Source organism: Hypanus sabinus, chromosome 14, assembly GCF_030144855.1.
Source record: "Hypanus sabinus isolate sHypSab1 chromosome 14, sHypSab1.hap1, whole genome shotgun sequence".
Lineage (NCBI taxonomy): Eukaryota > Metazoa > Chordata > Chondrichthyes > Myliobatiformes > Dasyatidae > Hypanus > Hypanus sabinus.
Window position 1 is genome coordinate 79,328,890 of NC_082719.1, and position 16,802 is coordinate 79,345,691.

Here is a 16,802-nt window from a genome sequence, read left to right on the forward strand (position 1 = left end):
AGCCTTCTTGAGGCATTGCCTTTTGAAGGTGTCCTTGATGTTGGAGAGCATAGTGCACATCATGGAGCTGACTGAGTTTAATTTTCTGCAGCTTTTTCCAACCTTCTGCAGTGGCCCCTGCATACTAGAAGGTGATGCAACTAGTACTTCTGTAGAAATTTGTGACAGTCTTTGGTAACATGCCAAGTATCCCCAAACTCCTAATGAATATAGCCACTGTCATGCCTTCTTTTTAAATGCATCAATGTGTTGGACACAGAATACACCTTCAAAGATGTTGACAGCCAGAAACTTGAATCTGCTCACCCTTACCACTGCTAATCCCTTGATGAGGATTGATGTGTGTTCCTGCAACCTCCTGTTCCTGAAGTCCACAAGGAATTCCTTTGTCATACTAACGTTGAGTGCAAGGTTAACCATCTCAAGGCAATGTTCCTTACTGAAGTACCCATGGCATTTTCTGTGGATCTCACCTGCAGTGGTCCTAAACAGGAATATTTGATGGTTCCCACTGAATCACCAAAGAATCACCACTTATCCACAACATCTTAGCTAACTTAACTCAGCTGCTTTAACTCTGTCTCATTGCCAGGTTTCTTGATCTATTACACAGGTATGTTCACTGAGGCTCACCAGAAACTTTTGAAAAAGCTTCATTGAATTTAGCAATGGTTTTAGCCCATTTATTTTTGTTTCCGTGCATGTTCCATTGCCATCCCCTTTGCTCTGCAATCTTTTGACATTAAATTTCATTGCCTTCTGCTGTGTCTCAAATTTTCCTTTTGGGCTTTCCTACCACCTTTCATTCCTTTGCATCTTAAAAACAGCTATATATTTAAATTTATCCAGTTCTGATGAAATTACCTTAAAAGTCAACCTTGTTTCCCGCCACAATATTGTCATATGTTTTTGTATTTTATTACAAATTTAGAACATCCATTGTATTTTGCTTCTACATAGCTTGCATAGCAACCATAGAACTGATGTAACATTTTCCAGTAAGTTATTGTTGGCAGCCATGGAGATTTTACTACATAATAGACAAGAGCTTATTTTAAAATTTATATTTCTTTTGAAAAGAAACATAGTTACCACGTGAAATATTCACTCTTTCTCAACAGTAATACTCTATTTTGAGTTCACTTTAGAAAACTGGAATGAAAGGTGAGCATATTTCCAACAGGAAGTCAAGACAAAATTTGAAATTGGAATGCTTTTGTTTGACCATCAAGATTCTTCGAATCTATTAAAAGATTCCTAATTGTTTGCATAAACTACTTTTTCCAAGTATTGAAAATATCCAAGGGTTATTGAGTATATTGATTATTGTTTCATTTTCTTTACGTAGTTTGTATATTTAAATTGCACTGATTTTTGTTGTCACTATACACTAATTAACCCAGATTTTCTTACAGTTAGGAGGGTTAACACCCATGTGTGTATATGTGTGGGAGGGGGTGGGGGTGCAAAATGGTGGAAAAGGGGTATGTGTCAGTCCTGACGAAGGGTCTCATCCCGAAACATTGACAGTGCTGCCTGGCCTGCTGCGTTCCACCAGCATTTTGTATGTGTTGTTGCTGTTGTTTGCTGTACGTTGGCTGTGCATTGTTCTGCAGTGCATAGCGGGCATTCCATGTTGGCGGCTGAAAGTGTGGCAATGCTTGCGAGTTGGCCTGAGCATACTCTTGGATTGTATTGACTGTTTGTGCAAAGAATGCATTTCACTGTGTGTTTTGATGTGCATGTGATAAATTGATAATAGATAAATAATTAAATAATCAAGCTGCCATATGAGGGAGTTGTACTAGTTCCTCAAGAATCTCCCAACATGGTTCAGAAAATGGGACATGTTTGGAGATTTCCTTCAAATGGTATAGTGCTGTTGATTATAATAGTAAAACATAGTGCCGTTTATCAAAGAACAGTTTCCACCTTTGCATTACCTCTGTTGCTATTCTCCCACTCAAACTTTCTGTCTGAAATGGCTTTAGATCTAACAGATACTCCCAACTCGGGCTATACACTTCATTAATTGTTAATATATCTAGATCTGTAAAGTCCGTTGAGATGTTATCCACTGCTCCAATGCTCCACTAGTTTAACGTGGAGAATGAAAAACTTACATAACTAAGTTGTTAACATCAACTCATCTTTGAGTATTGGATGTTGTGCCTGAGTTCTGCATTTTGGAATGTAATATATTGGGGAAAAAAACAAATTACATTGGTAATCAAGAACCATTACCTGTAAAGTAAAAGGTTGCTTATTTTCTTTCCATTTATAATGACCAGAAGGTAAAATTTCCTCTGGTTTCTATGTAGATTTCCAGACGTGTGCTATTTCCAGCAAAATTGTAAATGTGTTTCAGAGCCATGCTGACTCATTATTTCTCCCTAGACTTTACTGCTTCCTCTAAGATGGCGTGTAAGGACCAATTTTATGGATAAAGGCTGCTGTGGATGAGAACCTCATTCTCAGTCAATGAATATCAGGAAATTATTATCACAGTGCCTCTGGTAAGTGTGACCATGATTCTTAAGTGTGCAAAGCCAGCAAGATGAATAACGTGTCGATATCATTCATTGGCAAATTAACTCTCACCAGCTGAAGGTTACACCAGAAGTATTAGTTGTATTGCAGTTGTCCTTTTGCAATATCTGATCATAACCCATTGCAATCATTTGCCCACGACTAGTAAAATCAGATTCCTTTCATTAGTTACTTCCTCATGTTAGAAAAACAGGGTGCCTGTCTGTGTTTACTGGCATCTGTCTGCCTGTCATCTCTTTATTCATAATTTCTATCATTATTAATATTTTATGGGATTGCCATTAAGGTATCTTCCCTGCACTAAGAAGACAGCTCATGATTTCCTTAGTGAATGTGAACAGAAATCATAAATATTGGATTAATCCTCAGCCTTCAATGTTGCATCATTCCATAGAATTCATAAAGGCTTCTTCTGAGACTTTCCTTATTTGCTTCAGATTTACATCTACAAAATACTTTCATGTTTTATATTTATTTTTTCTCATAAATATGTTAAACTTATGGATAGTATATGTTTAAGTAAATTTCATTTTGGAAAGCAAAACTGGCAAATACTATTGTAGCCTGAGAAGGGTGGAATATTTCAATTCTGCTGACAATGGCCCCATGCAACTTGGTAGGAAACTAGTCCAACAGTGATGAAGGGGTAATATGTAGTTCAGGTAACATTAGAGCCTATCTTGAAGGTGAAAACATTTTCATATCATGGCTGATTTTGCTTTTCCCCATTGGTAGGGGTAAATTTACAAAGATGTTGCTTGGTCTGGAGGACCTGAGTTATAAGGAAATATTGAAATAGTTAGGATTTTATTCCTTGGAACAGAGAAGATTGAGAGGAGATTTGGTAGAGGTATACAAAATTATGAGGGACACAGATAGGGTATGCGCACACAGGCATTTTCCAATGAGGTTAGGTGGGACTACAACTAGAGGTCATGGGTTAAGGGTGAAAGGTGAAATGTTTAAAGGGAAAATGAGGGGAATCTTGTTCACTCAGAGGATCGTGAGAATGTGAAATGAGTTGCTAGTGCCACTGATGCATGCAAGCTCAATTTCAATGTTTAAGAGAAGTTTGGAGAGGTACATGGATGGAAGGGGTAGGGAAGCCTATAGTCCCGGTGCAGGTCGATGGGAGTAGGCAGTTTAAATAGTTCAGCATGGACTCGATGAATCAAAGGGCATTTTTATTTGCTGTACTTTTCTATGAGTATATGACTCCATGACTCTAACAGGGATTCTGTATCCCATGAGTTCCCACTCTTCCACATATTTTCACGTCACATCCAGTTGTCTTGCTTCTTCAATAATGTGTTCCTCTAAGTACTTGATATTTTCCAATTAAGCATTCTAAGATCTCCTCACAACATCTCAAAAGTCAATTGCAAAAATGAGGAAAGAATTAAGTCTTTATACATGAAGAACAAATGTCATTTTGAACTGAGATCAGATTGGCTGAGTTGGCCTTAAGGATGAACTTGTGAAATGTACACAGGGCAATTCCTAGAATAATATGTGTAGACCCAACTTGAGAATGGGCTTTTTGGATCCAGTCTTGTTTAAAGAAACAGAATTAATTAGAAAAGGGAAGGGAGATGCTCAAGAAGATGCATTTGTAGAGGGAGAAAGAGTTAATATCACAGGCCTTGGCTTTTGACTGACTGGCTGCATCACAACCTGGTATGGAAACACCAATGCCCTTGACTGGAAAATCTCACAAATAAAGTAGTGAATATGGCCTTTCCCACCATTGAGCATATCTACACAAAGTGCTGAGGCAGGAAAGTAGCATCCATCATCAGGGTCCCCCACCACCCAGGACATGCTCTCTTCTTGCTGCTGCCATCAGGAAGAAGCTACAGGAGCCTCAGGACTTACACCACCAGGTTCAGGAACAATGATTACCCTCAACCATCAGGCTCTTGAACTTAAGGAGGTAAATTCACTCGGCCCATCATTGAAATGTTCCCACAGCCCATAGACTCACTTTCAAGGACTCTTCATCTCATGTTCCTGATATTTATCATTATTCTTTCTTTCCTTCTCTCTGCACAGTCTGTTGTCTTTTTGCACACTGGTTGAACGTCCAAGTTGGTGCGGTCTTTCATTCATTCTATTGTGGTTATTATTCTATTATGGATTTACTGAGTATGCCCGCAAGAAAAAGGTGACACGTTTGTACTTTGATATTAAATGTACTTTGAACTTTTTTTCCCATTGGGATTCAGCTCTACCAAGTATTTCCAGAATCCTCTGCCTCTATTTCTTCAGCAACATTCGTGAGTCCGGGGAGAAAATAGATGCGTCCATCTTCCCGATTTCGGCGTGGCTCTTCTCGCACTTGATTAGCCACGGGGCTGTCTGGCTGAGAGACAAGCCGCAGGGCCACTTGTCGATGTGTTGCTGCAGCCCGCGGGCTCTGTGGCTGCTGGTTGCTGGGAGACCCGCTCCGGCAGCGCTGCTCACTCACACTCAACTGGCTGTGGACTCAGCGCCTGCCAACGCGATGTAGTCAGTTGCCCAGCGCTCGTACGCTCGCCACCACTTTGCGTTTCTTTCGTCTTGCCTCTTCTTCTTAGATTCAACTTTATTTATTTTGTTTGTTTGTTTGTTTGAGTGGATCGCGATGGACGACGAAAACGAGTCGAGCAGAAGCAGCGGCGGCGGCGGCAGTCCTTCGGGCGGATCGAGAGAATATAAAGTTGTCATGCTTGGCGCTGGTGGGGTTGGGAAAAGCGGTAGGTTTGAAACGGGCCGATTTGTGCAACCTGCATGTCAGCAGCGCGTCTCCCCTTCACGTGAAAAGTAGGAGGGCGGGAGGATCCTCACCTGTCTTTGGCAGTGCCCAGTTCAAGCACCCGAATTTTAATAATGGAGCTTAATGATGGACGTACATCAACGTCCGTCCAAGGAAGAGGCGTGCAGCCCGACAGGGTAATTTTATTTAGTGCTTGTGAGTGCGGAGGAGGGTGGGGTTGGAGGCGCTGCTTCAAGTAACACCAGTTCGTTGTTAGGTGCAGCCCATTTGCCACTTGAACAATATTGACATTTCAAATGTGTACTTAGCTTAGGCTGACTGTTCGCCATTGCCACGGAAAATTAATGCAAAGATGCGGTGACTTGACAGTTACAAAGTAACGCAGTTCTCTGATGTTCAGAATGCGACCGCCCACTTGGTTTCTATTTGGGGAGTTTCAGATAATCTTAACAGAGTTAATGCTGTGTTTACATAGACAAAGAAACAGCCACAATGGGATTTACCCTTGTGCAACCGGTTTACTTTTTTTTTAACTCGTAAAACTAATAAGGAATTTCGCCTTTGTGCAGAACTCTAATCTTGTACCTAAACCGAATGAGAAAATGACTTGAAGGTGAACTAATATAAGAAAATCTGTAGACTAAATTAGAATCAAATGTGTCAATATTAGCCAGTTCAATGACATACTGATACAGCATATTGACAGTAGGCTTGGTTATGGGCACTTCGTGATGCATTAGATTTGAAAAGCCCCTGAGTACATGTGGTAAGCGACGTGCAGATTGCATGATCCTATGCATCTATTGCGATGGAACGCAGACAGGCGACTTTCCCAAGGGTCGGATTTGTAATGTATCAATTTGACATTCTACTTTTATTTCAATTCTGCTATGGTTTAATTGAACAGCATTGCTTACTCCAGAAGTAAATTCGTTAATTCTCATCCCTCCATGCTATGCGCACTTTCCGTTTAGTTTTGTATAGCTTCTCCACTGATTGCTTAAATTTATTCACACAGTCATCTCAGTTCAGAGTTTAATAGGCATCATTAGTTTTTTCCTGCTAGATTTATGAAATTGCTGCAATTTAAATTCCCCCTGCTGTAGTGATAAGATTCAAATTCCTGTCTCATCTTTAGTTCAGTTATCTGGATTATTAGTGCAGTAACACTATAGTAATAATAAGACATATTTTAACAATTTGTTTTGAACAATGCTGCACACTTTCATTTGTGATGAGCCAAGTTTGTGGGCAATTTTCCACTTTTGAGAAACTTTATTCTCCCAACCGGTAATTTCTTGGTATGGTTTTCTTTGAATATGTATCCAGTTAATAACTTATGAAAATCCACCTTTTCTGTTTGACACTTCTAGTTTGCCAAAGAGGTCTTGACACTGTCAATCGTTCATTGTCTCTACTTAATGCTATATTTTAAAGACAAAATTGAACAATTTTATTACAATTTTTTGAGAGAAATGGGGCCAGCAAAAATAGAAAATTGCTGTGGCATTCATTATGCCAGATTTCCTTCTGTTAGTGCTGAAATTATTTTCTGGCCTTACTTGCTGTTAGAAGCATTCATCCAAACGTTAATGGTTGGGTATATTTAAATGCAGGGATAATGACTGGTGTGTAATATGTTTGATGTGTTTTGTCTTTACTTCCTTGGCAACAACAGATGTTAGGAACACGTGTATACAGCATGAATCAAGTATCAAGTTTGCAATTGGTATTGGAAGTGTATTGCATCTGAAAATTGAAATGAATTGTAAAAAATTACTTAGTAGTGACATGTTGATAGTTTTTAGTCAATAACTTCTTGTTATAATTAGTTGAAGTTTTGTGTTCTTACTATCTGCTACAGCTAACCAATCCCTGTAACCACAATAATTTCCTGCTGAGTATCACAGTGATAAGTTCCAGGCCCATTTAGAAATACCACCAGCAGCCAGAACTCACTCCACTAACTTGTCTGACCCCAGAAAATTCACAATGATAAGCGGTAAAAATTATAAATGGACAGATAACATACCCTATCAAACCTAGTCCAGAAATTGCTTCTGTGAGGTAAGTTCTGACATTATCCTTACTGCTGAATTACATATTTCTGGCAATTTCACTTAAAGTGATTATCTCAACTAATTCATAAGAGCCCTGTAAAAGTGTATTTCATTTAAAAAGTGTCAAAACAGCGAACTGCTTTTTAGATTTCTACTGAAGCATTTTACTTATACTTTGTATTTAATTGAAGATTTTATGTTAACTACTAAGTCTGAAATCCATAAGTCTAGTTTGAAAAATATGAAATTATTCATTTTAGTAGAAACGCTGGCCAGTTATAGACAATAGGTGCAGAAGTAGACCATTTGGCCCCTCGAGTCTGCACCGCCATTCTGAGATCATGGCTGATCATTCACTATCAATACCCAGTCCCTGCCTTGTCCCCATATCCCTTGATTCCCCTATCCATCAGATATCTATCTAGCTCCTTCTTGAAAGCATCCAGAGAATTGGCCTCCACCGTCTTCCGAGGCAGTGCATTCCACACCTCCACAACTCTCTGGGAGAAGAAGTTTTTCCTCAAATCTGTTTTAAATAACTGACCTTTAAATAAATGGTGATGAGACCAAGAAATGTTGATGTGTGGCGACCCACGTTCTGCACAGGCGAATTGGCTCACAAATAGCCAGCGCGCGGGGAGAGACTTTGGTAATGCACCTTTGACGTCATTTCCGCCCGGAGAGGGTGGGACCCACCACCAGCCAGCATATGCCACCTTCTCATTATAATGATCAGGGAGGAGGTACTGGAGCCTGAAGACACATACCCAACGTTTTCTCACTATTTTGATTTCTGAACTGTTCATAAATCTGTGAACAATAATTCACTACTTTGCTCCCTTTTTATATTTCCTGTTGTATGTTATAATAATTATTTAATATATTACACTGTACTGCTGCCACAAAACAACACATTTCATGACAGTGAGGTAGTGATGGACCATTCAGAAATTTGATGGTTTAATATCCATGTACGTTAACAACAAATAAATAGAGGGAAGCTCTGTGATCTTAAGACATGTATTCATGAAAGATGGTGGATAATCACCAAGCAAGAGAAGGAAGCTCCGTAATGTCCCCATCCTCAATGTTGACAACAAAGTCCAGCATGGAAGTACTGAAGGCATGACTAGAGCTTTCATAACTTCACTCAACAAAAGATGCTGAATACATTATCTTTAGTTATTGAATAGATGATCAAAAATGGCTCCATCCTGAGACCACAGAATTGAGTCTTCAACCAATTGGACTGACGCCGTGGAATATCATGAATTTCTGAGAGCATAGTGAATCCCATTGGACTACCTCCACATCTTTGCTGTAACATGAAGAATGAAGACTTGAGCTCCAGATTTAGCTATGTGTCCAGCCAAGATGTTGCAGAACAATTATACCCCTAGCTTCTACCCCACAAATGTAGATGAATGGCTGGGTAAATCCTAATCACAAGAGGAGGGCAATTACAGCTTGGCTAATAATCCCCCCCCCCTAATTAGTTTATTCTTGATTTTCAACAAGGAGATGAAAACCATTGCTAATAATGCTGTCAAGTGACTCTCCCTAATATGGTACCCAGCACCATTCAGTTCCAAGGCACATCATGACCTTTGACAAACACAGAATAAAGAGAATACAGAACAGTTCCAGAGGAAAAGTGAGACAGAGCTGCTGCCCTCTAAGTTAAGACATCATTTGACCGTGGGAATGCCATTAACCACTCAGCTGGATAAGGTATGAGGGCGTGTAGAATTGACTTGTTTTCTGACACCCTAAAGCCTTTTCATTACCAACAAAACACATTTTAGTATTATCATGGAGTACTCCCATTTGCCTGAATGACTGCAGCTCCAATAATTCTTAAAAAGGTTGACGCCATCTCGTTCAATGAGGCCTTAAATCCAAGAGATTCTGTAGGTACTGGAAATCTTGAGCAACATACACAAAATGCTGGAGGGAAATAAACAATGTACACAGAGGAAGTCAGCAGGTCAGGCAGACTGTTTATTTCTCTCCATTGATGATGTGTGAACTGCTGAGTTCCTCCAGGGTTTCATGAATACAAGAGGTTTTGCAGATGATGGAAATCCAGATCAACAAACACAAAATGCTGGAGAAACTCAGCAGGTCAGGCAGCATCTATAGAAGTGAATAAACAATCAACATTTCAGGCTGACATCCTTCATTGGGACTGGAAAGGAAGGAGGAAGATGCAGAACAAGAAGATGTGGAGGGAGAAGATGATGAGCTAGAAGTGGAATAAGGGGAATGAAGTAAGAAACTGGGAGGTGATAGGTGGAAAAGGCAAAAAGACTGGTGAAGATGGAACCTGATAGGAGAGTTGACCAAGGGAGAAAGGGAAAGAGGAGGGGGTCCAGGAGGAAGTGACAGGCAGGTAAGGAGAGGAGTTAAGAGGCCAAAGGGAGGAATTGAAGAAAAGGGAGATGAAAAAAATTACCTGAAGTTGGATAAATCAATGTTCATGTTATCAGGTTGGAGGCTACCTAGACTAAATATGAGGTATTTCTCCTTCAACCTGGGAGTGGTCTTATTGTAGCAGAAGAGGAGACCAAGGACCGACATATGAGAATGGGAATTCTGCTTTCTGCAGATGGAGTAAAGGTTCCCCAAAAGCAGTTCCCTAACCTATGTCGGGTCTCGCCAATATAGAGAATGCTACGTCAGGAGCACCTGGTATAGAAGATGACCCCAACAGATTCTCAGCCAAAGTGTTCCTTCACCTGGAAGGCCTGATTAGGATCCTGAATGGAGGTGAGGGAGGAGGGGAATGGGCAGGTGTAGCACTTTTGCTGCTTGCAGGGTAAGTGTCAGGAGAGACATTAGTGGGGAGGAATGAATGAACAAGCAAATCATGGAAAGAGCAATCCCTGCAGAAAGTGAAGAGTAGTGTAGAGGAAGGTAAAGATGTATTCGGAGATACGATTGAAGATAGTGGAACTCGCACAGAATAATGTGTTGGATGTTGAAGTCCATGGGGTGGGAGGTAAGAGCAAGAGGAACTCTATCCCTATTAAGGCAGTGGGAAGATGTGGTGAGTGCTGATGTCCGGGAAATGCAGGAGATGTGGGTGAGGGCAGCATCAATGGTGGAGAATAGGAAATCCCATTCATTGAAGAAGGAGGACATCTCTGATGTCCTGGAAAGGAAGGCCTCATCCTGGGAGCAGATGCAGTGGAGACAAAGGAACTGAAAATTGAGTAGCATTTTTACAGGAGACGGTTGAATAGTGAAGATAGCTGTGGGAATTGGTGGATCTATAAAAGATATTGGTAGACAATTTGTCTCCAGTGATGGAGACAAATTGAGAAAGGAGAGGGAGGTATCATAAATAGATCAAGCGAATTTAAGGGCAGGGTGGGAGTTTGAGACAAAATTGATGAACTCAGCATTGGTGCATGAAGCAGGAAGAATGCACTCATCAATGTAGATCAGAAAGGATTGGGGAGCATTTATGAGGGAAGACTTGGAATGTGGGTTCTTGCACATTGGCAATGAAAAGGCAGGCACAGCTGGAGCCCATGTTGTTGCCCATGGCTACACCTTGAGGTTGGACAAAGTGGGAGGAGCTGAAACAGAAATTGTTTAGGGTGAGGACCTGTTGCCCCAGATGGAGGGTGGTGGTGGAGGGTAACCAGTCAAGTCTGTTGTCAAGATAGCAGTGGAGAGTTTTAAGGCCTTCTTGATGGGGGATGCAAGTATATAGGAGGTGGATGTTCATGGTGAAAAGGGGCAGGGAATTGAAACTTGTTGAGGAGATGGAGAACCTGTGAAATGTTGCAGGTGTAAGTGGGAAGGGCCTGAACCAAGCTGAACAGACAGACAGACAATAAAATGGAGGTGAGTTATGTGCATGTGAGTTCAGTGGGGCAGGAGCAGGCAGAAAGAATGGGAGTACCTGAATGTGTGTGTTGCTCAAAAAACCCCTTCATGATTGGTAGTCCATTAACTCCCCTAAACAGACATTTCCTTTATCACTAGCACAGAATAGCTGCAATGATAATCGTCAATGTAGTGTACTATCATTTATCTTTGCTCAGGTTACTCTGACATTATTTCTTAACTTGCAACATTTACCAACAAAAACAATAAAGGCAGCAATTGTAGGAGACCGCCACTATCTGCGACTTTCACTCCCAGTTGTATATTATCCTGATCTAGAAATGGTAGACACGAGATTCTGCAGATGCTGGAAGTCCAGAGCAACACCCACAAGATACTGGAGGAACTCAACAGGTCAAACAGGATGGATGGAAGGGCATAAACTGTCAACATTTCAGGCTGAGACTTGGCATTAGGAATCAAGTCCAAATACTGTGACTCCATGACCAATAGCACATCAGGACTACCTTCAAAAGGAACACAGTAGCTGTTCAAGAAGGCATCTCAATACTACCATTTCAAGGGCATTTAGGAATAGGCGAAAAACTATAATGTATTTACGAGCAATGTCTAGATCTTGTAAAAGAAGTAAAATAATGCTTTGATAATTCACTCAGAATGTGAACTGTAGAAAACCTCAGACAGTTTATATTCTGTTTGCAGCTGTTTATTGAGTGTTGACAGTAAGTGGCCACCTGTACTCCCAGCTCAATAATGCAAATATTTAATTAGCAAATCCTCTGACTCAGTGCAGAAAAGCATGCAGATGCCATCAAGAGGTTCTGTTGTTATCCAGACTAAATATCGTAATGGTTAAGAAATGTGATCAAATGACTTTAACCATGGAATAATTGTTGGTGCCAGACAGAGTGGTTTGAGTATCTCAGAAACTGCTGATTTCCTGGACTTACACTCACAATAGTCTCGAGAGTTTACAGAGGGTGGTGCAAAAACCAAAAAAAAAAAATCCAGCGTGTGGCAGTTCTGTATGGAAAAGCCTTGTTACCGAGAGAGATCAGAGAGAATGGTGAGATTGGTTCAAGCTGACAAGGAGATGATAGTAACTTAAATAGCCATGCATTACAAAAATGGCATGCAGAAGAGCATCTCTGAACGCACAACATGTCAAACCTTGAAGTGGATGGGCTACAGCAGCAGAAGGCCATGAACATACACTCAATGTCAACATCATTAGGTACAGGAGGCACCTAATAAAATGGCCACTGAGTGTTTATTGCTGCTGGGTCCAAAACTGTAACTCCATGACCAATATCTTACTGGGGGACCTTTATCAGGAACTCTAACAGTTTAAGAAGGCATCTCAGTATCATCTTCTTAAGCGCAGTTAGGAAAGGGCAAAAAAAAGCTGTTTTTACCTGCAATGTCCAGATCCTGTGAAATTGATGATTTAAAATAATGTTATGTTTCCATCATTCACTCAGAATGTGGATTCTAGAAAAGCTCGGACTGTTTATTTTCTTCTTGAAACCATGTTTGCAATTACTTTAGTATTTATTTTGCAATTGGTTAAATGAGCCTCTGTTAGTCAATGTATTTATAATTTATAATGTATTTATAATTGCTATATTTATTATTGGTGGGTGTGTGGATTGTTCTCCATTAATTCCTCTCTTACAAGCCTATATTTATGGCCTCCTCCTCACTATTGCCATCTCTCTATGCTGATGTTATAATCACAGTAGAGCTTCGCAATCACTTGTTTGCGATACTTTTCTCCCTCTTCCTCCTCCCAGTTCTAAATCCTTTTATTGAACAAGTCATTTACAGCTGTGCATTCAACTAAAGTATTTCTGCCAATATCAATTTGATGTAACCTTCACTTTTGGTTCTCATTAAAATCATTTGACTCTATTATACTGGCTGTTTCTGTTATAAAGTCATACAGCACTGAAGCATGCCATTCAGCCTATCTGGTCCCTGCTATCTGCACCTGTGCTATAGCCCTCCAAATGCCTTTGATGCATGTACCTACCAAACTTCTGCTAAATGTTTCAATTGAACCCACATCCACCACTTCCGCTGGTATTTCATTCCACAGTTGCACCAGCCTCTGAGTGAAGAAGTTGTCCCTTCAATGTTTGGCCTTTCTCTCTAAACCTATTGATCTAGTCTTTCCTAACATAAGGTTAAAAACCTGCATGCATTCACCCTATCTAAATATTTTATAATTTTGGAAACCTCTAAGACAGTGGTTCCCAACCTTTTTTTGGCCATGCCCCACCTAATCACCTCTAAAATCCTGATGCCCCCTGTGGTGATATATAATTCTTATTATTCAAAAAGTGAACTCCTATTCTCCTGGAGGAAGCCTAAAAGACCATTAACTTGGTTTAAACAAGCTTCCAAAGAACACGGCATTGATGAAAGAGAAAAATAAAAGAACCAAAGGACTGTTAAAGTTCTGAGGAAGAAATTACTAAGAAATTGTAAAAAAAAAGAACATTAAGTGATATTAAAATAATAATAATAAATAAATAAAACAATGCCGATTCGTTTCAGCATACAAAGACAGATACACCGTTTAAAAGAGATGACACAATGTACACACCTTCACACCACCAAGAACCAAAAGCTACTGCAAAAAGCAGCATTGGCGCGACCTCGTACGAGTTTCTTACGCGTTTGGGCTTGTTCATTCGTTCCTTCCTACATCAGTCAATTCATTAATTTAATTATGAAAGCAATTTGATGGTTGTAATGATGGTGATACACTATATATACAGTACATACGCAATTACACATGTACATACACACAAGTATTTTTATGTATGCATACTGTATATACACATATGTATTAACATACACACATTCATACTCACACAGACTTACTAGAAAAAATTCACTGTTAATAACTCATTCTCGAATTGCCCCCCTTAAAAATGAAATTACCCCCCTGTGGGGCGTACGCCCCACATTGGGAACCACTGCTCTAAGGTCTACGTTTGTAGGATACCTCTGTAAGGTTACCCTACATACTCCTGCATCCCAGGGAATAAAGACTTAATCTATTCAAATTTTCCCTACAACTTACTATATAACTACAGCACCTTTTGACCCCTATCTGTTGCCATAATGTACGTCTGATCCCATAAGTCAAAGAGACAGAGACTTGAATTTTTTGAGCAGATTACTTGTTTGACCATTAATATCACATAAACAGCGATAATTCAGTTTCCCAGCCTTTTTCAAACCCTTTTCCCCTGCTTTCTCCAACAATAAATGAGAAGTGCTTATTATTTTTTTACTAAGATTAAGCCATTTGATCAGTAGTCTTTAATGTTCTTTTTCTTCCCCAGAGGGTCATATGTACTTCTTACATTCGTTTCACTTCGAACTATTTCTCTAGCTTCTCTTTCCAGTTTACTCGTAATGCTGCTTAACACATCTTGACCAAAGGAAATTCATGCTTGGTTGGAATTGGAGGGAAATTTCCTGTATGAATACCACCCTGCTCCATGGAATCTTCGTGCTGTTTTTGTCACCTATCTGCTTCACCTCCAAAATCATTTACTTCCGCCAAGGTTACAATTTCTGCACCAAAAAGCAATAAAACACGATGGTAGAAACCTGAAACAAATCGGATCTCCAGGCATGAATAAGGTTCACATTATTTTCAACTTTTACCCAATCATTCCACATTCAATGGATTTTCCTCCTTAATTTCTATCATTTACAACATTATTTCACCACCAGACACATCTTTCCCTCCTGTCCACTTTTGGAATTCCCTAAGGACCAGTCCTTTCACCAAGTCTTAGTTTGCTTGTACATCTCCATCAGCAGCAGCTCCACTTTTCATAGCACCTACCTTCCTACATATGTGCAGGAAATGTAAACTCAGCCCTTTCAATTCATCCTTTACCACTGCCAAGGGAGTACAGTATTACTGCCAGATGAAGCAAAAAAATCTATTATGGTCAACAAGTTCATTGCACTCAATGTTTACCATGTGGTCCTCTCAGCACTGGAGCAGCCAAATACTTACCACTTGGTAAAACAATTCTGTTAAATCTGTAAGGCATGACTCTATCTTTAATTTTTTATTCCATTTCCTCACAGACATTTCCATTTTTTTAACCACTTACACTGTTCCAACAAAGTAGCATAAGTACTCAAGGAACAGTAATTTTTTCCCCCCACTGGGCAAGTTACAGCCCTCATGACTCAACACTGAATGCAGCAATTTTAGATAACCAGCCTTCCCAGTTTGTATCAGAACTGGCCAACATACACAAAATGCTGGAGAAACTCAGCAGATAAAGCAGCAACCTGTTCTTAATTGCATTCTTCGTGATGAATAATAGTGAGTGGTGACTGTCTCTGAATTTTGCCTAGTATGAGCTTCAGAGAGTTCATCATGTCAATAGCTGAGACTGTGGACAACATCCTACTTTATATTCTCGAGACACTCAATGTCACTTTTTTTTAATCTTTTCAATGATCTGTGCAAAAATCTGAAATTTTAGTTTTGCTATGTAGAACAGAGAAAACCGAGTGCACAATACTGGCCCTTCAGTTGAACATGTCCTTACCCATAGCCCTCTATTTTTCTAAGCTCCATATACCTATCTAAAAGTCTCTTAAAAGACCCTATCGTTTCTGCCTCCACCACTGCTGCCAGCAGCCCATTCGCACACTCACCACTGTCTGAGGAAAAAACTTACCCCTGACATCTCCTCTGTACCTATTTCCAAGCAACTTAAAACTATGCCGTCTCGTGCTATTCATTTCAGCCCTGGGGAAAAAAGCCTCTGACTATCCACACGATCAATGCCTCTCAATATCTTGTACACTTCTATCAGGTCACCTCTCATCCTCTGTCGGACCAAGGAAAAAAGGCCAAGTTCACTCAACCTAGTCTCATAAGGCATGCTCCCCAATCCAGGCAACATCCTTGTAAATCTCCTCTGCACCCTTTTTATGGTTTCCATGTCCTTCCTGTAGTGAGGCGACCAGAATTGAGCACTGTACTCCAAGTGGGGTCTGACCAGGGTCCTATATATCTGCAACATTACCTTTCGGTTCTTAAACTCAATCCCATGACTGATGAAGGCCAATGAACTGTATACCTTCTTAACCACACAGTCAACCTGCGTAGCAGCTTTGAGTGTCTTATGGACTCGGACCCCAAGATCCCTCTGATCCTCCACACTGCCAAGAGTCTTACCATTAATGCTATATTCTGCCATCATATTTGACCTACCAGAACAAACCACCTCACACTTATCTATGTTGAACTCCATCTTCCACTTCTCAGCCCAGTTTTACATCCTATCAATGTCCCGCCGTAACCTCTGACAGCCCTCCACACTATCCACAACACCCCCAACCCCCCAACCGAATTTACTAACATCTAAGTCATTTATAAAAATCACAAAGAGTAGGGGTCTCAGAACAGATCCCCGAGGCACACCCCTGGTCACCAGCCTCCATGCAGAATATGACCCGTCTACAACCACTCTTTGCCTTCTGTGGGCAAGCCAGTTCTGGATCCACAAAGCAATCTCCCCTTGAATGCC

General features: G+C 40.4%; 1 protein-coding gene across 4 annotated transcripts in view; it reads left to right on the top strand.

The window, feature by feature from the left end:
• Positions 1 to 3,994: 3,994 nt before the first annotated feature.
• Positions 3,995 to 16,802, top strand: part of LOC132404908 (GTP-binding protein Rit2-like) — a 328,089-nt gene continuing 315,281 nt past the window's right edge. For all 4 annotated transcript variants that reach the window (XM_059989504.1, XM_059989507.1, XM_059989513.1 and 1 more), the window contains exon 1: positions 3,995 to 5,285. In XM_059989504.1, coding sequence (XP_059845487.1) covers positions 5,174 to 5,285 — 112 coding nt within the window. In that variant the 5' untranslated portion in view covers positions 3,995 to 5,173. The remainder of the gene's footprint in view (positions 5,286 to 16,802) is intronic.